This window comes from Podarcis melisellensis (genome assembly GCF_964234715.1).
Source record: "Podarcis melisellensis genome assembly, chromosome: 13".
NCBI lineage: Eukaryota > Metazoa > Chordata > Lepidosauria > Squamata > Lacertidae > Podarcis > Podarcis melisellensis.
In genome coordinates this window covers 25361147-25387783 of record NC_138545.1, presented here as the reverse complement: position 1 = coordinate 25387783, position 26637 = coordinate 25361147, and the positions used below count along the sequence as shown (strand labels likewise).

The following is a 26637-nucleotide window of genomic DNA, read 5'->3' as shown; positions in this document are numbered from 1 at the left end:
GTTTTTTGTTTTAGGTATCACAGGATGTCTGGAGGTGTTAGTGATTTCTGTATAGGGAGAAACCTACTTAACTTCACTCCCTCTGACATACTGAAAGTTTCATTTATTAAAGCTGGGACTATGAAATTATAGAGAATAAAGAACAGAACACTTTTTTGTAACTTCTGATCCTAGCGTACTTCTTGAAGAATCATGAGGTGCTTTGCTGAATAGTGACACGAGGTTTTTTTGGGAAGTTCCCACTTCCAAAGAACTAGTCCACATTTCCTGGCTTTTACTACTACATAAGTTGTCTAATGACATTTAAAGGTATGTTGAAGATAAAGATGATTTATAGGACATATATTGAGGAATTCAATTCCATTGAATTACATTCTCAGTTTGCAGCAAGCTTCCTTTTCAAGGAGGGAAGGTCATAGCCAACACCACCAAGGTGCACAAAATCCATTTTCTCATTTGTTATTCAGAGACAATGAGCCCCAGTTCCCTATTCAGGATATTGTAGAGCTATTCTCCACCTGGTCACCAAAGACAATGACTTTAAAGATCTCAGAGTAATATGTTGTGCATTCTAGCAACTGGGACCCATCTGCTTCTGGAAAGAAGAACAAAATAAATAGGACTTGGATCTTTTTCAGTTTCTGGATGCCTGATCCTGATTATTTTAAAAGTTGGTGGTGAATGGTTTGACTGGCTATATGCACTGAATTGTGTGCTTTGAAGAGGTGTCCACCAAATGAAAGAATCTGTGCTTCTAGAAAGAAAATGGAAGTATTCCTGTATCAGCTTGGTTTTTCTAATTGTAATCAGAAAATGCTCTGCTAATGGGAATGTTGTGGTATCAAAAGCATATTGAAATTATGGTTGGTTCCGAAATATAGTTGTAGAAAATTAAATATTCTGGTCTAAAACTGTGCCCCTGAGGGGAAAAAAATTCAACAATATTTTTGTTTATTATTTGAAGATTAAACTTGCTATATAGAAATATAGGTTAGTGTATTCATATGAATACACTTTGCAGCATATTATCATTTTAGCATATTAGGCAGCATATTAAAAATATTTGATGGAGATGAGGAAGACCAACATAGGGAATGTAGTTTATACTCATGTTTCCATTATCTTTACAATTCCCCAAAATGTAAACAATATAATAGCTACATAATGGAATATGTGTCGGCCAACTAACCATATGTTCTATCAGACACAGAACTGATACGACGTACAGCTCCCTTATATATATAAGCATTGTTACAGATATTATAACAACAACAACAACAACAACATGAAAGAAAAACCCATGAGTACAGAATCCTGTTTATAAGAGTGTTGAAAAGAAATACAGTAACAAGAGTGCCAAGAGTTGTCATCCTATTAGGAGTAGAAGCAACAGTAGTAGTAGCTCTACTCATGGCAGAGTTAGCAATATTTTCAGTACTAAAGGAATGGTAAAATATTATGATATTATAGTTAGTGTTTTGGTCTTTAGAATATAACATGATCTGTGCCTCTAACCTTCAAGCCACAATAGGAAACTATTGGTTATCTGATGACATGATCTAACAGAAGCCCAATTTTGAAACATAACAGTGATCGTAAATACTACCAATATAAAGGTATGGTTGAATTCACATGGACTTAAATTTTGTCCACCTAAGTTACCCAGTGTATTATATGACCTATATTATCATTAGAATCAGGAAGAGCTTCTAATATGTAACATTTTCTGGCAGGTGTACTTGATAAGTTGCTTTGGACAATATTTGGCGGTGTGATTTTTATTGCCCCTTAGTATCATTGCAAAAACAAAACAAAACACCCTTCTTTACATCATTCAACAGGATGCTCACATGGAAAACAACAGAACAGCAGTGACAGAATTTATCCTCCTGGGGCTTTCTCAGAATCCAAGAGTACAGTCTGTTCTCTTCTTCCTTTTCCTCACTGTCTACAGCACAACATGGATTGGAAACCTCACCATTATAATCAGCGTTATCAGAACACCCAACCTTCACACACCCATGTATTTTCTATTAGCCAACCTGGCTGTCATAGACATCAGTGAGTCATCAGTCACATCACTGAAAATGTTGTGGGACCTATTCTTCCATACAAATACAAATTTCTTACAATTGGTGCATTGCACAGATCTTCTTCATCCATTTAACTGGGGGTGCTGTGGTCTTCTTACTTGTGGCAATGGCAGTCGACCGGTACATAGCCATCTACAAGCCACTGCGATATTTAGTTATCATGAACAGAGAAGTTTGCATAGGTTTGGTAGCTGGGTCATGGTTGGGTGGCTTTGCTCACTCCATTGTCCAGATTGGAATTCTCATTCAGCTGCCTTTCTGCCAATCCAACATCCTGGATAATTTCTTCTGTGACATTCCACAGCTCATCAAACTGGCATGTGCTGATACGTATATCCCAGAGTTGCTGATGGTTTGCAACAGTGGACTGCTCCTCACGTTGATCTTCTTCATCTTGCTTGTGTCATACACTGTCATCTTGGTGAAGATTAGAGCACATGTCACAGAAGGGAAGAACAAAGCTCTTTCCACCTGTGCAGCACAAATCATGGTCATGAGCTTAAACTTTGTTCCAGGAATGTTTGTTTATGACCGGCCTTTCAAGGTATTTCCTGGAGACAAGGTTGCCTCAGTCCTCTACAGCCTTTTAACACCAATGCTGAACTCCATGATCTTTACTCTGCGTAATACTGAGATGAAAAACACAATTAGAAAGCTCACAAGAAATTTTCTGCTTTCTGAAAGGACAAAACCATCACTATGTGTTCATGAAAGAGAGACATAGAACTTAAGCACCTTTTGTTGATGTTTTTCTAAAAGTATATACTACATTTTAAAAATTCATTTTGCTTTCTATTCCAATGCATGTGAAGATGACTTCAATCACCCCCAGGAGTGCGCTCTCTCTCTCTCTCTCTCTCTCTCTCTCTCTCTCTCTCTCTCTCTCTCTCTCTCTCTCTCTCTCCCTGCCCTTAAAGGCCTGTTCTATTGCGTATTCCACCTATGGGCAGTAAGCCATATTGGCAGCCTGTCCAGGCTGCTACAGCCTGTGTGATGCTCCTGCATCACTCATATGTTTTATGCTTGGGGCTGAGGCAGACATCCCTGTTTAAGAGCTGGGCATCCACACCTCTCCCTCTTCTCTTTGCAGCAGCACCTGCCTGTCTGAGCTATCAATGTGACTTGCTGGTTGTTTTGGGGCCAAGTAGGAAGTTTTTTTGCTGATCCACCTTGTTTGTGGGTGTGGTTGTTTTTCACCTACTCCATACTGAATAATTGGGTGGTGGGCATTAGATGATCTGGTGTGCTATTAATTTAGGGTTCCCATTGCAAAATCTTGGCTTTTAAAGGAAAATCATCCAAAAACCCACTCCCTATATGGGCTGCCATATGCCTGAGTCTTCCCAGACGTTTTAGCTGCTTTACCAAAATTCTGCCCCAACGATATTTTCAATGTTTGAATCCCGGCTATGTACAGGAAATTCTGAACATATGGCAGCCCTATATTGATTAGACGAACCAGGTCTTTAATTTAGTCACTTTGGGAAGTTCAGGTGTGGGAAGGGGAGTAGTTGTTTTTTTTTAGCCTGGGGACAAGGTTGGATTACCTATTAAGCAAAATTAGCACCAAGGAGGTGGGGGGGGGGCACAGAAATTATGTAAGATTGGTTCTGAGGATCTGATCAAAAACTTTGCAGTTCTAAAAAGCAGAAGACTATACAAAACCAAATATCATTTTCCATCACATGGAAGGTTTCGTTTCATTTCAAAAAATAAAATTTTATTTCGTGGTTTATTATTGTTTATATTTTGAATTAGATATATATGGAGGCACCAACATCTTTTAAGTGCTTAGGGCCTCTAAAGGTCTTAATGTGACACTACCTGGGGACCCTCTTATATATGGAGTTCCAACTTGAGTAAAATATTGTGGGGGCTCAGGCAAGCCCTGCTATGCATAATCGATCACATGATACAGTACACTCACACTATTTGAATGGGAATGCCCACTAACTTTGTGGGGGCACAGCCCCCTCAAATATTTTATTGTGAGGGGTGAAGCCCCCATGGCCCTTAGCAGTTGGCTCCTATAACACAGAGACACAAAAAATATCATAAGAGAAGGGGGAAAGGAATGGGGGATCATTCAATACATCAATGTATCATCTAACATAACATTTATGGGGGGGGGACCAACACACTCGCCATATAAGTAGTAAATAATAACAAACAACATTAACTTCTTCACCTTCTTGGTGTGGCCTAGGAATGGGATGAAGGCTGGATAGTGAAGCCTCCAGTTCTTGCATGAGGGGTTTTGTTGCCCTAAGCTAAAGTTTCTTTCAGGTTCTGGTTTGCTCCTGAACCAATAGTGTTTCCTCTGCAGCGGTTTTTATGGTATAAATAAATAAAGTGACCCTAGTTTGACCTATATGTATTTCTTTATTAATGTGTTATTTACTATTTCTGTGATATAGCGTGTTCTCCTTCACGGAGAGCACGTGTTGCGGTGGGAGCCACCAGGACACTCCAAAGTTGGGGGTGGGCTAATTGACCGTTGGCCACTGATGCGATTGGGGCTTCCCTTGTTGTTGGGAAGAAGTTAATGTTGCCATTTGTTGATTGACAGCCAGAAATGCTAAAACTTCTTGCACGAGGCTAGGGCTTCCTCTTTTCGCCCGTGCATTGGATTGCCCGTCCTTCTCTCCCTAGAATAGGATTGTTCGCTTTGACCTTGTATGCCTGTCACGGGGTCGTCTGCTTTGGGGCAGGGGCCCAATAGGAATTTTGTCCATCTGGCTGATTGGCTGGTGCCATTTGGTTTTTGCCTACTGCGTAGCAAATCGTCACAACTTGTAAGGTTCATGGTTAGGCAATGGTTTATGGTTTGGTTGGTTGAGGGACATGGATTGGCTCTGCCTGCCCCTCTAATGCTGCTGCTGCAAGGGATTCCTTTAAAGGAATTGGGGGCTAACTATTGCTTGTCCACTCTGTCAAGGGGGCTTGGGCCATAGCAATGAGCTCCTGGTTGCATTTGGGGAGGGCTGAGGGCAGGTTCCCTGCTCCGACGCTACCCCCAAGTGTATTCCCCTATTCTGACTTTCGCATCGTGTGGAATGTCAGTTTGTCGCCCATGGTGGGGCAGATAGTTGCAACCAATGCCTAAGCAACCACTCACAAATTTGTATTTTAATAAATTTGTGGCCAAAATTATGCCAAAAATCTTAAACAAAAATTCTGTGTGATGTGTGAGTTATTGGGGTGGCCTTGGGGACCTCAACATGCAACTACAAAGCAGGAAGAAAAGTTAATGTGCTTAATAATTATTGGCATTTATTGGATTAGCTTGGAAAACGTCTTCTGGACCTTTTGCATGAATGACTAAATAAACTTAAAATATCATCTTTCTGAAAAATTGTACTAACCATGTGATTTTTTATGTCATATTTAGCGGATCTGAATCATTATTGTATATTGTACATGCATGATGATAACACTAATTTCCAAAAGGATGACACTGTCACAATTACAGGAAAACGCATCCAGAAGGGCGGGGTGTCAATAATAAATTATTATTAAATTATTATGTGTTCATCAGAGAGGCCAATTGAGAGCTCTGCAAGCTCCACTATAGTGTTACTAATATAGTTTTTCCAATCATTATTATTGTTTGTAGAGTTCCAAACCACTATATGTCTGAATCAAAGACACTCTTGTTGCTTCTTGAAATTATTTTGTACAGGCTTCCTACTTTGACTTGATCAAATCGGTTTGCACATCTTATTAACATTATATTTTTTTAAAAAAAAATCACATTTATTTTGTTTTATTTATTGTTAGGGTTCCAAGTCCCTGGATGTGTGGGTGAAGAAGAATTCCGCTGGCATCAGGAGTATTAATTTATTTTCATTGACATTTATTCATTTAGATTTTATAAACCAAATCTTGTGGACTGTGCCCCTGACTCAGCTTATCTCATGGCATTAGCTGAGCCTCTGTTGAATAAATCACATATTGGACCTTAATGATCTCCCCTGTGTTTTGATTCCCCAGTTTTGCCTAGTACAGCCTTCTTCACATAATGCTGAAACTCATAAGCAATTTCATAGCATCTCTATTATTTGCAAGACGTATGAATAGGAGTGACTACATGTCCAACACCAGAGCCCCTTTGGATACAAATCCTTTGTCACCTCATATTATTACTAGGAGACAATAAGCCTTGCTTATCATTTCAGGAGACTGTAGGGTTATTCTCCTTCAAAGGTAATCCTTTAGGTGCAGGTTTCTGGAGTCACTATTTCATTATAGCTCTTTTCTTACTCTTGTCTCTGTGTTCATTTCTGGTATTAAAAACAGAAGCACTGAAGGTTCATTTGTTCACTATAGAAGATAAGAAGGCGTTCTTGGAGTAATACGCTCTAGACTCTAGCAAATGGAATGAAATAATTTTGGAAGAAAGAAAAATAGGGCTTGATCCTTTTTTCAATATTCTGCCTTCATGATTTCTAATGCTCAACTTATCATGGATTACTGATGATTTAAAAAGATAGTGATGAGTTGAACGCTATACGTTGGTGATGGTATAATAGACTTTTTTTTGCACTGAACTTCATTATTCGTCTGAACAGATGCTCACCAAGGAGAAATAACTGTGCTTCTCTAAGATGACAGTTTTCAACTTGTTTTGTAATTAGAAATGGAAAGTTCCCAGCTAATTGGACTGTTGTGGTATAAAATGTGGACTTTTTTTTATTTATTCTATTTCATAACATTTAGATACTGCTTGATTGTAGGGGGAAAAACCTGAAAGTTGTTTCCAAAAGGATAACACACTAAAATTATCACTAACATATGTACATCATGATTTAAAACATACAGAAAGTTAAAACCACCATATAATAGACTAAAACAAATTTGAATTCATACAAATTTGCTACAATAAACTGCCGTAAGATTATATCAATATGGCACATGACCATTGCAAAAATAAGTAAAGCAATCCTTATCCCTTTACTGGGGAATAAGACCCATTTACTTCAATATGATTTACTTCTCTATAGACAAGGTTGAGATTTGAACTGTGGAAACAGTTTATATTTTTTAGTGATGCTGGACAGATGAAGTGATACTTGATAAAGTCCAATTGTCTATCTACAACCCAAATTTATGATTTGATTGTTGTGGGGGACCTGTAATGGGTATGTCAAGAGTTGTTTGAGGAAGTAATTTGATGACATGACTTTTAGTGGTCCTTAGTGAGCCTCAGTAGGATGCTCACATGGAGAAAAACAGCACAGCAGTAACAGAATTTGTCCTCCTGGGCTTCTCTCAGAATCCCAGAATACAGTCCCTTCTCTTCCTCCTTTTCCTCACTGTCTACAGCACAACTTGGTTGGGAAATCTCACCATTATAGTCACTGTGATCATCACCCCCAGCCTGCATACGCCCATGTACTTTTTGCTAGCCAACTTGGCTGTCGTAGACATCAGTGAATCGACAGTCACATCACTGAAAATATTATGGGACCTCTTCTCCCATACTCATACCATCTCCTACAATTGGTGTATTGCACAGATCTTCTTCTTCCATTTAACTGGGGGTGCTGTGGTCTTCTTACTCGTGGTGATGGCAGTGGACAGATACATAGCCATCTACAAGCCACTGCGATATTTAGTTATCATGAACAGAGAAGTTTGCATAGGTTTGGTAGCTGGGTCATGGTTGGGTGGCTTTGCTCACTCCATTGTCCAGATTGGAATTCTCATTCAGCTGCCTTTCTGCCGATCCAACATCCTGGATAATTTCTTCTGTGACATTCCACAGCTCATCAAACTGGCATGTGCTGATACGTATATCCCAGAGTTGCTGATGGTTTGCAACAGTGGACTGCTCCTCACGTTGATCTTCTTCATCTTGCTTGTGTCATACACTGTCATCTTGGTGAAGATTAGAGCACATGTCACAGAAGGGAAGAACAAAGCTCTTTCCACCTGTGCGGCACAAATCATGGTCATGAGCTTAAACTTTGTTCCAGGAATGTTTGTTTACGACCGACCTTTCAAGGTATTTCCAGGAGACAAGGTTGCCTCAGTCCTCTACAGCCTTTTAACGCCAATGCTGAACTCCATGATCTTTACTCTGCGTAACAAAGATATGAAAAACAATGTTGGGAAAATAATGAGAAAACTTTTGCTTTTCAAAAGGACTTAACCATCACTTTGTGTTCATCACAGACACCCATAGAGGATGCAAGCTCTGGAACATTTTAAATAAAATATTTTCCAATCATTATTATAATTTGTAGGCCTCGGAGCTGTGATTCATCTGAATATAAAAGACCCATTTTGCTTCTTTGTGTTATTATAGAGTAATAATGTGACTTGCATAATATAATTGTTACTGTCAGTACAGGTTTTTTTTTAGAAAAAGAGGTGCTTCAACTCACCATGAATGCCTCCCTTGTTTTCTTATAATGGCAATGATGCCCACCTGAGAGGCACCGGAACTAAGAGATGCTGGAACTGGCCTACACTCAAGGATGGGAATAGCATTGACAAGCATATAGAAGGACAGGTCTTGCTGAAGTAGAGGCAGCATGGCTTCTGCAAGCATAAGACTCGTCTTAACAAACCTTTAAGCTTATTTGAGAATGTCAAGAAGCAAACAGACAAAGGCAATCCATAAAACATTGTGTACGTATTTAAATAATAATAATACTTAAAGTTTCAAAATGTACTTCACCAAATGTTCCTGAGTTAACTTAGCAGGATAGAAAAAGAAGAGAGATCTTCTTTGTGAAATATGTGTTTAACGTGCATAAAGGTTGTGTGGAGGTTTGCATTTGCAGATGCCTCGCAGAGAACTGTACCAAGTGCAAAAGGTCCTGGTGCAGTTAGAGCTGCAAAAAAGAAGATGGAGTCTTTGGAATCAGCTACATTAGTAAAAAGAAAGAAAAAAAGTGTTTTAAATGTGTTATAGCACTGTGACACCAGATGGCACTGTGGAGTTCCATCTTTGGGCAATGTGATTTCCCATTAGGAGGTTTACAGTGCATTTTCCTGAAACATTTTTTTTTAATGTGTCTAGATTCAGCCTTTGTTTCAATGTTTTGTTAATTGATGACTTTGTTTCAATGTTATGTTAACTGATGACTCATCCTTGCGTGTCTGGGCCTTTCCTACTAGCATGTAGAAGAAACAACTTGCTTATTGAGTTATATCAGGGAATTCTGCTCACATATCTCACATACTGTTGTAGATCTGGAAGCAAAGATTAGGGATAAATAGTCTGTTCTCCCAAATGAAGGGAGGTAGCAACTGGAATCCCCCAATGTTTGGTATTAAACATGTGCTTTTGAACTTGTACATAAATGATCTAGTGTTAGCAGTGAGCGGTGGCTGTTGAAACCAAATTGTTCAGAGTGATTAAAACAAAATAAATTGTAAAGAGTTTCAAAGGATCTCTACAATGGGCATTAAAATGGGTAAATGGGCAGTAGAATGGGAGAGTCCTGGGTGGCTTTGAAACAGGCTTAGAAAAATTTCTGTGCTATGACTATGTTCTGTCTCTGCAGCTGCTAGAAACTATTGTTGTGGTGAGCACTGCTTCACTCAGTTCCTGGAAAAAAACAACAGAAAACCTTAACAAAAATACATGTACGGGAAATTCCAGACATCTCTTAAAATTCAAAATTCCCCCCAGGATGCCATTTTAGGTCTCCGATTTCCTGGCATGTCTGGAATTTTCTGGGCGTATGGCAAGCCTAATGCATCAGAGATTTCTTAACCCATACAAGCACATCTCTGCACCCACCCACCATCCAGGTAAACAATGAGCTACGTGAGCTAGGCCAATGCACTTCTGGAGTGTCCATGTAGCCTGAGGGTGTGGATGCTGTTGTGGCCTGGGTAGTCTTGAGCAGGGGTGGCCCATCCGATTTCATTGCTGCTTCCCACCTCTCACCCCACCCCCACTTCTGCTGCATGCCAAACTCAGCAAGAGGGGTGGCATTCTGCAAGACATTGATGCTTATCTTCTCCAACCAAGGAGTGGGGAAGATGAGCAGCAATGCCCTCCCATTTTGCTGAACTTGGCAGGAGGGGAGGTGTTCTGGTGGTGGTGGAAGTGATGAGGTGGGTGTTGCCTCTTGTGCTTCTGCCACCTGTGGTGGGTGCTTCACCCCGCCTCACGGATTTGGTGTTGAGAACCAGACAGAGAGGCTTACATGGATGTGTTTGGCTCAGAGATTCCCCACTATTACCTTACCTTCCTTCCTTCCTTCCTTCCTTCCTTCCTTCCTTCCTTCCTTCCTTATTATTATAATAATAAGTTATTATGTTTTTATCCCACCTTTTCCAATGAGCTCAAGGTGGTATACATGATTCTTTCCCTTCCCAAAAAACCTTCCCCAAACCCTGTGAGGTAGGTTAGGCAGAGAGACACCCAGTAAGCTTCATGGCTAAGTGGGAATTGGAACCTTGGTCTCCCATGCCTTCATACAACACTCTAAATCACTACCCCAAATTGGCTGCTGGCAATAAATGAACATACTATTTATCAGCTCCTATCTGGAGACTTCAATACATAGGCAATGTTCAGCAGACAACATGCTTTTCATTTGGTTTTCATAAGAATTATTTTTATTACATTGAATCAATATTTTGCCAACATTTTCAGTTATAATAGTAACATGTAGCAATATAAAAATGATACTAATAAAGAAATAATAATATTAATCCTTGCGTTTGCATTTCCTTTTTGCCTCTTGTGGTTGAAATAATTGATATATAATACCTTCAAGGACCACAGTGATTCATTTAAACTGCTAATTGAATATCAGTTACACCTTTAGGGTAGAATGAAATTATTTGCTGTGGGGAAAATGAAGAGAAGATTGCTGATGAGAATAAATGCCATTTTTGTATCTTACTAATACAGTATAATATTATTAATTGAATCTTATTAATAGCTATGTTGGACAACATTTTAACAACGTATCTGAAGAAGTGTGCATGCACACGAAAGCTCATACCAAGAACTAACTTAGTTGGTCTTTAAGGTGCTACTGGAAGGAATTTTTTTTGTTTTCACTATGGCAGACCAACACGGCTACCTATCTGTAACTGGAACATTTTAAACATTGGGAATATTATTTATTTATTTATTTATACCCCGCCCATCTGCCTGGGCTTCCCCCAGCCACTCTGGGCAGCTTCCAACAAAATATTAAAATACAATGCATCAAACATTATAAGCGTCCCTAAACAGGGCTGCCTTCAGATGTCTTCTAAAAGTCTGGTAGTTGTTCTCTTTGACATCTGGTGGGAGGGCGTTCCACAGGATGAGCGCCACTACCGAGAAAGCCCTCTGCCTGGTTCCCTGTAACTTGGCTTCTTGCAGTGAGGGATCCTTCAGAAGGCCCTCTGCGCTGGACCTCAGTGTCCGGGTAGAACGATGGGGGTGGAGACACTACTTCAGATATACTGGACCGAGGCCATTCAGGGCTTTAAAGGTCAGCACCAACACTTTGAATTGTGCTCAGAAACTGTATGATGGGGCACTGCATACAGGATTAAGCACTGGACTGATCTATAAATCCTAATACAGAAATATTTCATTATTCACTCCATGTTATAAAATTCTGCATATAAGTGCTTTGGAATTGACTCAGGAATGTTTTGTCATAATTTGACCCTTAGGGATACATACCTATTGTATGATGAACAATCTTTGCCATATATTCTGTAGGAAATAGAAGTGTACTGATTCAATCTCTACCAGCAAGGAAAGAACATAAGGTACACATAGGTAAGTGGCTTCCTAATTTCGCTAATACTTAAATTGAAACTTTTGAAAATTTAAGGAGCATGAAGTATTCTTTTCCTCTCAGACCAATGCCCAATCTGCTTCAAATGTTAAAACTGTTCCATGGCCCACAGAACCGAAGAACACAAAATTGACAAATTACTTATTGCTGTGATAAACAAATAAGTGTTTTGTTTTCATCTCTGCAGCTATCTAAACGAGGCAAGACAGAGAACACGGAGGTCGATGGGACTATCCACATTGTTGTCGTTGGTGTTGATGTCTTTGATAAGCTGAGTTAATTTTTATTTTTTCCAAACACATCAGTGAGTATAAGAGAAAGAAAGGCATGAGGATGGGAGTTAAGGGTTTCTATGAGACACTGTGGGAACTGGTTACAGAGGAAAGACCTGAGAGAGGTACACATGATTCTCTTTTCTTTCCTACTTCCCTTGTTATCTGTACTCATGTGCCATACTTTGGGCTGTATCTAAAGTTTCATGCAGGGAGCTGCACTTGCAGAACTGGGCTTCCATTTCCTCTCTTATCACTTTGCGGTCTCAAAATCTGCTCTGATGGAGCCTTCAGTGCTCTGCAGCAGATGCCAGGGGAGCACTGCAGAGGAAAAGAGGGGGCAAGCTGAAGTCTGTAATGTTAGCAGCATTATAAAAAATGTTTCAACAATACAATTTCAAATGGAAGATGAAATAACTTTGGATAAATTAAATGATCATCAGAACTGAGTCAAATTTGAGCACTTTTGTGTGCTTTTGATTTCAAAATGGAATATTTAGGAAATTGAAAACATTTTTTCATTTGGAAATTAATGGGATATAAACATTTTAAAATTTATTTAAAGTGTTTAAGATAAGAACAAAGACCAGATTCAAGACATTGCATAATGGGGATTAATTTTTATATTGAATTGCCATGATCTATAGTAACAAACTATTAAAAAGGTTCAAATTAGCAGCCATCTTTACACCGCTCTTTTCACTTTGTCTCTGGGTTTAAACAAGCATAGCTGATGTTTCTCATGCATATTTCCATGCATTATCCCACAGGAATCACCATCCAGCATCTTTTGTGCTTAAATAACTTATGGTGTCCCTACCATTGTATTATGTAGAGATTTCAACATAGAAGAAGAATTGTTCATCTTGCTGCTCTCCATTTATTCAAGTGACTGTATTAGTTGAACAGCATAATGAGGAACCAGACAAGGACTGTGAATGAATTTATACTCCTAGGATTCATTGGGACTAAGAGGGTGGAACCGCTACTTTTCATTTTATTCTTCATCACCTACACTGTTGCTATGGTAGGCAACTTTATCGTTATTACCTTGGTGTGGTGTGAGAACAGCCTTCACAGCCCAATGTACATGTTCATTGCTAACCTGTCTTTTTTAGAGATTATATTCACCACCACAGTTATCCCTAAAATGCTATTCAATTTCATGAGTCAAAGAAAATCTATCGCCTTCCATAGTTGCATCCTGCAGGCTTACATATATTTCTCAACAGGTTCCACAGAGTTCTTCCTTTTGGCTATCATGTCATTCGACCGCTATCTGGCCATTTGCAACCCTCTGAGATATGCAGCCATCATGAGCACACATGTATGTTTTCAATTTATAGCTGCCTCCTGGATGTGGGGCTTCTTTGCAGTCCTACCACCTACAATCCTGGTAGGCCAGCTGCCATTTTGTGGACCCAATTCCATCAACCATTTCTTTTGTGATGTTGACCCAGTTCTGAAGCTGGCCTGCTTTGATGTAAAGAAGATTGAGATTATTAATTTTGTCAATTCAGCCTTGCTCCTCCTAGGCTCATTACTGGTGACAAGTGTATCCTATATATTCATTATTGCAACAGTGCTGAGGATCCCCTCAGCAAAAGGACGACAGAAAGCATTCTCTACGTGTGCCTCTCACCTAATTGTGGTGACACTGTTCTATGGGAGTTCTATTTTCATTTATGTTCAGCCACAAAAAAACCACTCATTGGACCTCAACAAGGTAGCCAGCATACTGAACACAGTGATAACTCCATTAATGAATCCCTTTATTTATAGCCTAAGAAACAAAAAAGTCAAGGAGGCCCTGGACCATTTAGTCAGAAGAAAGATTTTCCCCTTAATTAACCTCAGAGTCCTGAAAACGGAAGAAGGGTCCCAACACTGTGTAGTATTAAATGACAATGTAAGTAAATGAAGATTATGTAGGGGTTTACATGCATGCATTGGAATGGGAAAGAAATATGGTGTGATGGGACGATGAGCTGCTTGTGCGTAAAATGCAAGTCCCTCAGAGTTTGATCAGGTTTTCAAACCTCTGCCTGTGACGGAGCCCCTCCAGCATGGCTGCGTCAATCACTAGTAGAATCCGAAAGTGGCTGCTTTCGGAATCGTTTCCAACATAAAAGCTCTTTAACGGAAACACGTCGTCTGGCCTCTCGGCGTGACAGTTTCCGGCGAGGTGTGGGTGTCCCTATAGGAGGTCCTGAGACCTCCCCACTGTTTTCGCTGGAAGCGTCTCTGAGCCATCCCTCCGACTCACTTTCCCTTGGAGTTCTTGCTCGCCCTCTACTGGTTCCCTCTTCCGCTGCTACTCCTCTCTCAACCTCAGTGAGCCTTTGCGCCCCCGGCGCTTTAGATGGCAGTTCCCTGACATCCACCTCCCCTCCAGGGCCCCCTTCACCCCCTCCCGTCTCCTCCCCTACTGGCGGTGAGGAGGTAAAACCCCTGAAAGAACCTCCTTCGTCTTCCGACGTCGCGAACACTTCCCTCCACTTGTTGCTGTTCCTACTCTCTCGGTAATCTTCGTCATCGGAGTCCACTCCCTCTTCCAACTCCGACTCCGCGAACCCTTCCATTTCCTCTTCCTCATCGGTGGTGCCGAAATACTCCCTCCTAAACCTTGCTATCGGCTGAGGTTTCCTCGGGAACCTTTGGTGGAACGTTTCTGTTAAAACCTCGTCATTGACTTCCTCTGCATTCACCCAGGTGTTTTCTGACTCCGGTTCCCCTTCCCACGCCACCAAATACTCCACCTGATTTCCCTTCCACCTGGAATCGAGGATTTCCGCTACATGGTTGCGGCGTTCCCTCTCTTCCAAGGCTGGTCCCCTGACGTACTCCCCTTCACGTCCCCCCCTGTATGGTGACAGTAACGACCTGTGGAACACTGGGTGCAATTTCATGTGGTTGGGTAATCGGAATTTGAAAGCTACCGGGTTGACCTGCTGAATGACCTCAAAGGGTCCCAATCTTCTGGGCCTCAATTTCTTACAACCCCCTTTGAACGGCAACCCTTGGGTTGACAACCACACTTGATCCCCCACCCTTATGGTTTCACCTTCCCTTCTGTTCTTGTCTGCCTGCTTCTTATATTGTGCCTTAGCCCTTTCTAAGTTGAGCTGGAGCTGATGATGGATCGCTTCCATCTCTTCTACAAAATGTTCAGCCGCTGGGACGCTCCATCTCTCCCCTCCTTCCCCTGGAAATGCCCTGGGGTGACACCCGTAATTAGCCAAAAAGGGACTCATCCCTGTGGACACATTCTCCGCATTATTGTAGGCAAATTCTGCCAACGCCAACTTTTCGACCCAATCGTTCTCTCTGTCATTGACATAACACCTCAGATATTGTTGAAGAATGCCATTTGCTCTTTCCGCCTGCCCGTTGGTGTCAGGGTGCCGGGCAGTTGAAAAATTGACTTCCACGTGCAGCAAGCTCATGAGCTTCCTCCAGAACCTGGAAGTAAATTGTTTGCCGCGATCTGAGATCACCCTCAAGGGAGCCCCGTGCAACCTAAAGATGTGTTCTACAAACAACTTCGCTGTTTCTTCCGCTGTGACTGCATGTGAGCATGCTACAAAGTGGCACATCTTAGTTAACAGGTCTACTACTACCATGATGGCTGTTTTCCCCTTGGACTTTGGCAGATCCGTCATAAAATCTATTGATATCGCTTCCCAAGGCCGTTCTGGTGTGGGTAATGGTTCTAATAACCCTGCCGGCGCCCTTCTTTCCCCTTTGGCTCGCTGACATTGGTCACACCCTCTTACATACTCCCTTACATCTTCCCTCACCTTAGGCCACCAAAATTCCCTGGTAACCAACCACATGGTCTTGTGTTGTCCAAAATGTCCCGCCGTGGGGCTATCATGCAACTGCTTGAGTACTCTCCCCCTCAATTCACCTTCGGGTATATACAGTGCCCCTTTGTAATACAATGCCCCATTTCTTTCCTCAAAACCTCCGGGGCTCTCGCCCTCCCCCCTGAGACCTCTGAGCTTATCCTGGGCATATTCATCATTTTCCGTTTCCTCTACCAGTTCTCGTTGCCCCACCAGCGCCGCCCCACACACCCAGCGGTCCTCAGGGATGACATGTCTCTCTTCGATCACCCCCTCCCCTTCCCAATACTCTGGTTTGCGTGAGAGCGCGTCCGCCCTGACGTTTTCTGGGCCTGGCACATAACAAATTTCAAAGTTGAATTTGGAGAATTCCTGTGCCCATCTCACTTGTCGTTGGTTGAGCACTCGAGCTGTTCTCCAATACTCTAAATTCTTGTGGTCGGTGCACACTTGCACCTTGTGTTGTGCCCCAATTAATAAATGTCTCCACCTCCGGAATGCTTCGTGAATGGCAAGTAGTTCCCTGTCATACACCGTGTAATTCCTCTCGGATTTATTCAGCTTCCGCGAGAAGAAGGCACACGGTCTCCACTCCGACGCACTCCTCCCCGGTTGAAGAAGGACCGCCCCTACCGCCCGGTCGGATGCATCGGTTTCCACTCTCATGGGTTTTCGTAAATCCACATGCAGAAGTTGTTCTTCCGAGGCGAAAACCCTTTTCAGTTCTTCAAAGGCTCGATCCGCCTCTACCGTCCAAACAAATTTCTTCTTGCTGCTGAGGCAGTCGGTGATGGGCGCCGTCAAGTGGGCAAAGTTCTTGATGAACTTCCGATAAAAGTTCCCAAACCCCAAGAATCTTTGCACGTCCTTCTTGGTCTTCGGTGTCTTCCATTCCAGTACCGCTTGGACCTTGCCTGGATCCATGGCCAATCCCTTGTCTGACAAGCGGTACCCCAGGAATTCCACCTCCTTGGTATGAAACTGGCACTTCTCCAGTTTCACCCACAGCTGGTTGGCTTGCAGCCTGCCCAACACTTCTCGAACGTCCCTCACATGCTGTTCCTCATCTTCCGAATACACCAACACGTTGTCTAAAAAGGCCACACAATTCTTGTAGAGCAAAGGTCCCAGAACGTGGTTTATAAAAGCTTGAAAACACGCGGAGCCCCCTTGTAGACCGAAGGGCATAACGAGGTATTCGAAGGCTCCCAAAGGGGTAAACATGGTGGTCTTCCATTCATCTCCCTTCCTTATGCGTATCAGATTGTACGCCCCCCGCAGGTCCAGCTTTGTAAAAATCTTTCCCTTCCTTACTCTGGTCAAAATGTCATCAATTCGGGGCATAGGGAAAGCCAGGGGCTCCGACACTGCATTGAGGGCCCTAAAGTCACACACCAGTCTCGGTTTGTCTGTGTTCTTTTTGTCCACAAAAAACACTGGGCTGCCCCCCACCGCTCGGGACTCTCTGATGAAACCTCGCTTCAGGTTTTTGTCAATGAACTCCCTCAGCTCCTGCATCTCCCTGTCTGACATGGCGTACAGCTTGCCTACTGGGAGTTGGGCCCCAGGGAGTAGGTTGATTTGACAGTCAAAGGGTCTATGCGGTGGCAGTTTGTCTGCTTCCCTTTCGCTGAATACGTTGCTCAGATCTGCGTATTGCGGGGGCACCTTCCCTTTGTCCATTACTTCCATCCCGGCTAGGGTGACTCTGTCTCCTCTCGAAACCTTCCCCTCCTTGCAGTGTTCTAGGCAATGCGCTGACCCAAAGGAGACCACCCTCTGATGCCAGCCCACTAGCGGATCGTGTAGCGCCAGTCAGCTCATCCCCAAAATGATGGGCGCTCCTCCCAGGATGGCCACATTAAACGCTATCTGTTCGGTGTGCCTTGCCACCCTCATTATCATCGGGACAGTCTGTTGGCTAACTTCTCCCCCCAACAGCTCTCTGCCGTCAATCGTAGTCACCTGCAAGGGGTTACTTAAAGGGATGGTCTGTATCTGGTGCTCAGCTGCAAACTCCTTACTCATGAAATTACAGGAGCTGCCTGAATCCAAAAGCGCCTTGATCTTTAGTGGGTGTCCGTTTGGCAGTTCTAGTAACACCTCTATCACTAAAGCGGGTCTGGGAGGTTCCGGCATGGGCACTTTCACTGCTCTTTGGCCTGGCTGCTGTGCCCCGACGGTGGCAGCCAGGCGTTGGCTTTTACTTGCTCCTTGCCTTCCTCTTCCTTTCCCCCAACAGCTCCTGCCATCCCTTGCCATTCCTTTCTTTGTGGGCAGACTCTGGCAAAGTGCCCTGGCTGTTGGCAGAGATAACATCTCTTGGCGCTCCTTCCCTCCTTCTTCCCCCCTTCACTGGGATTTGAAACTGTGCGCGCCCGCGCTGTTCCAACTTCCATCGGCTCTGCCGGCGGGAAAGGTGGCTCTGGAATGTCTGGAATGCGGAACTCCCTCCAACGGTCTCCTTTCCCTTCCCGCTTTTCCAAAGCCCTCGCCTCCTGGCGCGCTCCTATGCACAGCGCAGATTTGGTTAACTGATCCATAGACTCCGCCCTGGGCCCCCGGGAAAGCTCATCTTTGACGGTTGAAGAAAGCCCCTCTTCGAAAAGCATTTGGATGGGCTCCGCCGATAGGTCCCACCCCAATTTATGAATCAGCATAGTAAACTCAGTCCAGTACTCACGGACAGATCTGCTTCCTTGCTGGCAAGCCATTAACTGCCTTCGCACCACCCCCTGCTCAATATCGCTGGAAAACATCAGGTCCATGGCACGAAAAAACTTCCTCGTGTCCTTTAGGATCTCATTATTCGCTGCCATCAGGGGTCTAACCCAATCCTTCGCCCCGGATTCGAGATGGCCAATCACAAAAGCCACTCGCGATTCCTCGTCGGGGAAGTCATCAAACTGCAAGTTTAGAGCGTATTGCATCTCTGTTCTAAAGGCATGATAGTTCCTGGGATCCCCCCCGAATTTCTGCACCAATCCTGGCACCTTTCTGGCGAGCGGGGTGGTTTTCTCCTTTCCCTTTTCTGCATCCTGAGCCCTCCTCTCCTCAAGCCTCGCCGTTTGCAGCGCCAACTGGATCTCCAACGCCCTGTACCTTTCTTCCAGGCTTGGACCCCCTCCAGCTGCTCCTGCTCCTCCGGTTCCGGCTGGGTTGCTCATGATGCTTCTCCCTGCACAAGCTGGCTTTCGGTGACTTTCGGATTGCTGTGATGGGACGATGAGCTGCTTGTGCGTAAAATGCAAGTCCCTCAGAGTTTGATCAGGTTTTCAAACCTCTGCCTGTGACGGAGCCCCTCCAGCATGGCTGCGTCAATCACTAGTAGAATCCGAAAGTGGCTGCTTTCGGAATCGTTTCCAACATAAAAGCTCTTTAACAGAAACACGTCGTCTGGCCTCTCGGCGTGACAGTTTCCGGCGAGGTGTGGGTGTCCCTATAGGAGGTCCTGAGACCTCCCCACTGTTTTCGCTGGAAGCGTCTCTGAGCCATCCCTCCGACTCACTTTCCCTTGGAGTTCTTGCTCGCCCTCTACTGGTTCCCTCTTCCGCTGCTACTCCTCTCTCAACCTCAGTGAGCCTTTGCGCCCCCGGCGCTTTAGATGGCAGTTCCCTGACATATGGTTCAGCTGAAAGTTCTGGAAATATTCTGTAGGTCATTCTTTTTGGAGATATTGAACCTTAATTACAGCTTTCAAACTAACTATTGAAATTCCGTGGTGTTTAAAACTTAAAATCCTATTTCATGGATAACTCTCACAGTATATTCTTTGAACAGCCACTGTCTTTCAACTCCAGATCAGTAAGTTGCTACAAAAACTATCCACTCATGACTCTTTGAGCTCGTTTGGAAACAGTAGCCTACAAATATGGTAGTTATTAACAATTTCTATAATTGGGAATCTAAAAAAGCCCCTGAAAACTATAATATGTTATTATTGGAAGGAGAAAATTAACCATCGCTAGAAGCTGTTTTCCTAGGCTAATGAAAATAATGTAACTGTGTTTCTGAGTGGCATCAAGTTTAATGTTTCAAATTGTACTTTAATTATGATTTATAGATCTACAACAGTATTTTTTTCTACAAACACGTTTAGCTCTCTAGAGGCAGCTGTGAATTCCTTGAAAGTATTCCTGATCATTTTTAATTTTAGAGTTGAAGAATTAAGGATACTGAATTAAAGAACTGTGATAACACAGTTTTCTGTTGTGGATAGACTGTTGTTTTTCTAACATAAGTGGGATCTGAGGCAATATATTTTGGTGTGGAATGTTCCTGTTTAGGTGTCTAGACAATCACCCAACCATGCCCTATTCCAGGGTACTCCATTACACCCCTACTAGTTTTCTGGTTCCCAATCCCACCACCAACTTGGGCCAATGGAAGTTCTTCCCAATGCAAATAGCGCCATAGACTCATATCTGATCAAGACTACAGCATGAAGCAAATGGTTAAAGGTCAACATCCAAACATAAGGGTCTGATCTAGTTGTGGTTGGTTTGTTTGTTTTAAGGAAAATATTTTTATTAATTTTCAAACTATTCCAATCAAACCAAATTATTTTAATTTAATACAATTTCTTAAAATCAGCTTTCCCACTTCCGATGCAATTGTATGTCCAAGATATGTTATTAGAACTGTTTCGCTATTTCCTTTCTTATTTAGTCTCCAGTTGACATCCTTCACTTGTCGTCAAGCCATTCTTCCAGCTGTCCACGTTTTCACCTTACAAACAGCAACCTTGGTTAAATCTTACGTATATATTTATAATCCATTACACGTGTGTAATCTTTCATCTTCATTTTTGTTCTAGACCTGGTGTGTTGAAAGAGTTCAGTTCTTTTTCTTATTGTTTGCAGTGTTGGTATGAGTGGTACAAGGTCACATTTAATTGCATTTCACTGTTATCAAACTAGCTTGTGAACCACAGCCATAAATAAATTGCAGAGTGAACTATCCAGACTTCGCCATTAAATTCCCGTCTGCAATTCTCTCTCAGCACACAACACACAGCAAAAAATGATAATGATGATAATGACAATGAATTCATGTTGTTGCTAATTGCAAGTACCATGTTATATTTAGTTTGGCACACAATAAGAGATGGAAAACAGATTCTTCAGTCTTCAGCAGTGTGCAAACGTATGTGTGACTGACGAAATGAAATGGGTTTATCCTGCCTGACAAACACCTACAATAAAACAATAAAGAGGGTGGTGTCTCTACTGCAATAGACACAAGTTAATATCACCAAGGCAACTATCTATAAACAAACAATAAAACCCATAAAACAGCAAAAGTAGCTTCTTTCCAAAATAGATTTTATCTTAAATAATTCTGAATGCAGTAAATAAAGAGTCCACTTCCGATATGTCAGTAGTGCTGTGCTTGTTTTTTGCTCTTTCCAAAATTGGTTTTATTTCAAAAAGTAATAACCAGGACACCCCAAAAGCTGTTGAGCCTTTTTCTTCTTCTCAAAAACTCCAAAAAATGATGGATGACAGCCCTACTGTATGGTCTATCTCACTAAGTATCTCTGCTCGGCTCCCCTCCCCTCCCCTGCCTTATACTTAGCCTTCTTCCTTTGCCTGATTAGTTCACAGCCACCCTTCAACAGGGCTTTCTGCTCCACAGGAGGGAGAGCAGGTATGTATTCTTCACTTCCAAAGCAGCTGAAGCTGATATGGAAAGGGGGAATTCCACTTCCTCCAATGGAGGTTTCCAGTATTCTCACACACACAAATCCCACACACATTCTTCCCCATTCAGCATCATAGTCTGTCAATTCAATCCCAGGATTCATGACAGCTGGATTGTGATTGGCTTTGCATATGTGATTATGCTATCCACATGTCACCCTGTTCTGTGTGGATTCCCCATCAAGGGGTTCCCAGACAAACAGAATTGTGGATGAGCCCTGAAATTACAACACAAAACTCCTGTGGTTTTCTGATTTCAGAGTTGCAAATGATTTTTTTATGGAAGCAAATAACATGGAAATGAGTGCTAAACTTATTCTGCTAAACAGTGCTAAACAGATTCTGCTAGTTTTTCAGAAGTGACTTTTACATCATGTGAAAGATCACATAAAACATGGAAATTATCAGGTAATAAAACATCAGGAAAATGCAGTGAAATACTGTCAGAAGTTTAAGTATGGCATCCCAAGTGCTTAACCCCTCACTGTCACCATCCCACAATCAAGTGTACACAGCATAAACACAAGGCTTAACAAGACCCTGGTGTCCCACCAAAGATTATTTGGTGGGTCAAAAATTGTATAGAAAAAGGGTGGGGTTTTGAAAATTTGAGCTGTTGGCAGCAAAACAAGAAGATATTTGAAGGGGGCCAAAGAGAGGAAAACTTTGAAAATAATTTGATTGTGGGGGCAAGAAATTGCACCTAAAATGTTAAATATCTCAAGTGGTTGAGGGTCATTTTCAAACTCCAGCCTTTACAGAAATGTCTTCCAAACACATGCGGCCATTCAGGGCTTCTCACAAACAGGCTGAGAGCCGGGTAACACTTCATAGAATCCAGAGAATGTCACCATGTCCCATGAGGTTTTTGTAGAAAGTGCTGCTAAACAATAAGCACAAACACCTCTCCACACCACTGCAAGTGCAAATAGGGCTTTTCTAAAGGTCAAAGAAGAGGGACACGGGTGGTACTGTGGGTTAAACCACAGCGCCTAAGACATGCTGATCAGAAGGTCAGTGGTTCGAATCTCCGCAACAGGGTGAGCTCCCGCTGATCGGTCCCAGCTCCTGCCAACCGAGCAGTTCGAAAGCACATCAAAGTGCAAGTAGATAAATAGGTACTGCTCTGGTGGGAAGGTAAACGGTGTTTCTGTGCGTTGCTCTGGTGCGCCAGAAGCGGCTTAGTCATGCTGGCCACATGACCCGGAAGCTGTACGCCAGCTCCCTCGGCCAATAAAGCGAGATGAGCACCACAACCCCAGAGTCAGTCACGACTGGACCTAATGGTCAGGAGTAAAGGTCAAAGAGCCATACCTTGATTATAGCCCCATTAGATCATGCTATCCTTTGAGACTTACAGCTGAGTAGCCTTTTGAAGGCCCACATGACCCCATGGCACTCTGCCGCTTTCATGGGGACAAATTTATGCACCACTTGGTTGTAAAAAGCAGTTTATGAAGAAAATAAAACAACAACATCAACAGTAAAAGGGGTTAAAAACAACTACTGAAAACATCTTAAAAAACATCTTAAAAAATAAAATCAGCAATAAACTAAAAACAGTATAAAATATCAACACCACCACTGCTATAGTGACAGGGGGCAGATCAGTACGTTAGATGAGTACCCATGCATTAATTTTTATAAACACAGTGAGTCTTTCTTGTTTTAATGCTTTCAATCCTGAAGCTGCACCTTCAGGCATTGCATATTTCATTTTTGTTATTAGAACTACTCATTCAACTAATTTTAACTTCCTGAAATGGCCTACATTATGTTTAATGTATTATATACTCTGATGTTAGCCGCCCTGAGCCTAGTCCTGGCCAGGGAGGGCAGGATATAAATAAAATTTATTATTATTATTATTATTATTATTATTATTATTATTATTATTATTAAATTTTATTTATATCCCGCCCTCCCCAGTCAAAGCCGGGCTCAGGGCGGCTAACAAAAATAAAACAGTACAAAAGTACAGTACAAACAACACTCTAAAATCATTCATTATAAAATTGATTCAAATCAAGCCACTGGCAACCATTGTGCCAGAGCTCCACGAAGATTGCCGAGGGAGGGAGTCAGGCTGTGCCCTGGCCAAAGGCCTGGTGGAACAGCTCTGTCTTGCAGGCCCTGCGGAAAGATGTCAAGTCCCGCAGGGCCCTAGTCTCTAGTGACAGAGTGTTCCACCAGATCGGAGCCACAGCCGAAAAAGCCCTGGCTCTAGTTGAGGCCAGCCTAACTTCTCTGTGGCCTGGGACCTTCAAGATGTTTTTATTTGAAGACCGTAAGTTTCTCTGTGGGGCATACCAGGAGAGGCGGTCCCGTAGGTACGAGTGTCCTAGGCCGTATAGGGCTTTAAAGGTTAAAACCAGCACCTTAAACCTGATCCTGTACTCCACCGGGAGCCAGTGCAGCTGGTATAGCACCGGGTGAATGTGGTCTCGCAGTGAAGACCCCGTAAGGAGTCTCGCTGCAGCATTCTGCACCCGCTGGAGTTTCTGTGTCAGTCTCAAGGGCAGCCCCACGTAGAGCGAGTTACAATAATCCAGTCTGGAGGTGACCGTCGCATGGATCACAGTGGCTAGGTCAGGGCGAGAGAGGTAAGGAGCCAACTGCTTAGCTTGGCGGAGATGAAAAAATGCTGCCTTTGTTATAGCTGCAATCTGCACCTCCATGGAAAGGGAGGTGTCGAAGATTACACCCAAACTCTTAATGGATGGTGCTGGCACTAATTGCACCCCCGCAAGAGATGGGAGTTGCCCCCCCGATCCCATATCGTCCCGTCCCAGCCACAGGACCTCTGTCTTTGAAGGATTTAGCTTCAACCGGCTCCCACGTAACCATCCAGCCACAGCTTCCAAACATCTGGTCAGTGTGTCTGGGGCCGAGTCAGGATGGCCATCCATCAACAGATAGAGTTGGGTGTCATCAGCATACTGATGGCCACCCAGCCCAAAACTCCGGACAAGCTGGGCGAGGGGGCGCATAAAGATATTGAAAAGCATCAGGGAGAGTATCGCACCCTGAGGTACTCCACACACCAAGGAGTGGCACGATGACAATTCCCCCCCCAAGCGCCACCCTCTGTCCCCGACCAGAGAGAAATGAGCACAGCCATTGAAGGACTGTGCCCTGAATCCCCACGTCGGCAAGGCGGTGGTCCAGGAGTTCGTGATCAACCATGTCGAAAGCTGCTGACAGATCTAGAAGAATCAGCAGCCCCGACCCGCCCTCGATCCAGTATTACTGCTACTACTACTACTACTACTACTACTACATAAATCCAACTCATTATGTCCTTAACCATAAATATATTTTACGGCCTTAATATACACTGGCAGCCCATTTGTTTCCATGCCAAATTTGAGGTGTTTAGATATTAAAAGCCTTATGTGGCCCAGGACCCCAAGGACTGACTTTCCCTATGTAAAACTACTCGGCCTGTGACATCATCATGAGAAACCCTTCTCTTTGTGCCACTGTTGAGGGAGGTCCAGAAGGTGGTGACAAGAGAATAGGCCCTTTTTGTAGTCGTAACTCATTTTTTTTTTTTTTTTAAAAATGCTTTCCCCAGAAAACCGCACCTCATCATTTCAGTGCCAGGTAAATGCAGTTCTCTTTTCCTGGGCATTTAGGCAGAAACTAATAATAATATAATATAATATAATATAATATAATATAATATAATATAATATAATATAATATAATATAATATAATAATAACTTTCAATTTTTTGTAATTTCATCACTAAATAAGTTTAAAGCAATATGCAAGGATGTTTTAAAAAGAACCAATATACATATAAATAACATTACAGTTTTGAATCTTTCTGATAAAACCTCAGCACTTTCCTCACTAGCCTCCTTATAGCATTTTTCATCTCTGTATTTCTTAATGTGTAAATGATTGGATTCAGCACTGGGCTGATAACTGTGTAGAGAATGGAGACCACCTTATCCGCTGTAAATTTCTTGAAGGGCTGGTCATAAATATAGATACATGGGATGAAGTGTAAACTCACTACTGTGATCTGGGCTGCACATGTTGAAAGAGCTTTGTGCTTCCCTTCTGATACATGATTTCTTATCTTGTACAAGATGATGCTGTATGAAATGAGCAAAGCAATGAAGGTTCCTGTCACAACAAGTCCATTGTTGGAGACCATAAGTAGTTCAACAGTATAGATGTCTGTGCAGGCCAATCTGACCACCTGTGGAACATCGCAGTAGAAATTATCCAGTATGTTGGGACCACAGAATGGTAACTGCAGGATCAGTGCTACCTGGACCATGGAGTGGATGGAGCCACCTAGCCATGCACACAAAATGATCCCAAAGCAGGTTTTCTTGTTCATGATGATCATGTATTGCAATGGCTTGTGAATAGCTAGATATCGATCAACTGCCATCATTGCAAGAGAGAAAACGACTGTACCCCCAATGAAGTGAAAAAAGAAAATCTGTGTCAAACATCCATTGAAGGAGATGGTTTTGTTCTGGGGAAAGAGCACTTGCAGCAATTTAGGTGCAGTTACTGTAGATTCACTAACATCCAGAAAAGCCAAGTTGGCCAGTAAGAAATATAAGGGCATGTGGAGATGGTGGTCTGTTATTACAGTGATTATAATGGTGACATTCCCTAACCAAGTAGCTATATAAACTGTCAGGAACAGAAAAAATAAAAACTGTTCAAATTCTGAATTTTGTGACATTCCTACAAATACAAATTCTTTAACTCTGCTTGTGAAGTTATCCACTGCCATTCTGTAGACTTGTGACAAATATCTGGAGGGAGGAAATAATATATTTTTAATTTCATTTTATCCACATTTTCATTTGGTTATCGGTTTATTTCTTCGCAATGTTCAAAGCATATGGGTGCTTCTATTTTGGGTCACTTTACCTCGTGAAAAATTTCAGGAACTTAAATTTGGCCTTAAAAAATCTTA

The 26637-nt window shown here is 42.6% G+C and overlaps 3 protein-coding genes and 1 pseudogene across 4 annotated transcripts; 3 read left to right on the top strand and 1 right to left on the bottom strand.

Annotated features, from left to right (window-relative positions):
- Window positions 1–1850: 1850 nt before the first annotated feature.
- LOC309354815 (olfactory receptor 4D1-like) lies at window positions 1851–2817 on the top strand (annotated as a pseudogene). Its single transcript has one exon. The product of its transcript is annotated as an olfactory receptor 4D1-like (transcript).
- A 4497-nt stretch (window positions 2818–7314) lies between these two features.
- LOC309354814 (olfactory receptor 4D1-like) lies at window positions 7315–8247 on the top strand (the record flags this gene model as incomplete). Its single annotated transcript, XM_081885081.1, has 1 exon — window positions 7315–8247. The coding sequence occupies one exon, from the start codon at window positions 7315–7317 to the stop codon at window positions 8245–8247; it is 933 nt and encodes a 310-aa protein (XP_081741207.1).
- A 4801-nt stretch (window positions 8248–13048) lies between these two features.
- Window positions 13049–14056, top strand: LOC309354813 (olfactory receptor 6M1-like; the record flags this gene model as incomplete). The annotated part of the gene is made up of 1 exon (XM_081885080.1): window positions 13049–14056. The coding sequence occupies one exon, from the start codon at window positions 13049–13051 to the stop codon at window positions 14054–14056; it is 1008 nt and encodes a 335-aa protein (XP_081741206.1).
- An 11444-nt stretch (window positions 14057–25500) lies between these two features.
- Window positions 25501–26451, bottom strand: LOC309354812 (olfactory receptor 4D9-like; the record flags this gene model as incomplete). Its single annotated transcript, XM_081885079.1, has 1 exon — window positions 25501–26451. One exon carries the CDS (start codon window positions 26449–26451, stop codon window positions 25501–25503), a length of 951 nt encoding a protein of 316 aa, XP_081741205.1.
- Between the last annotated feature and the right edge of the window lie 186 nt (window positions 26452–26637).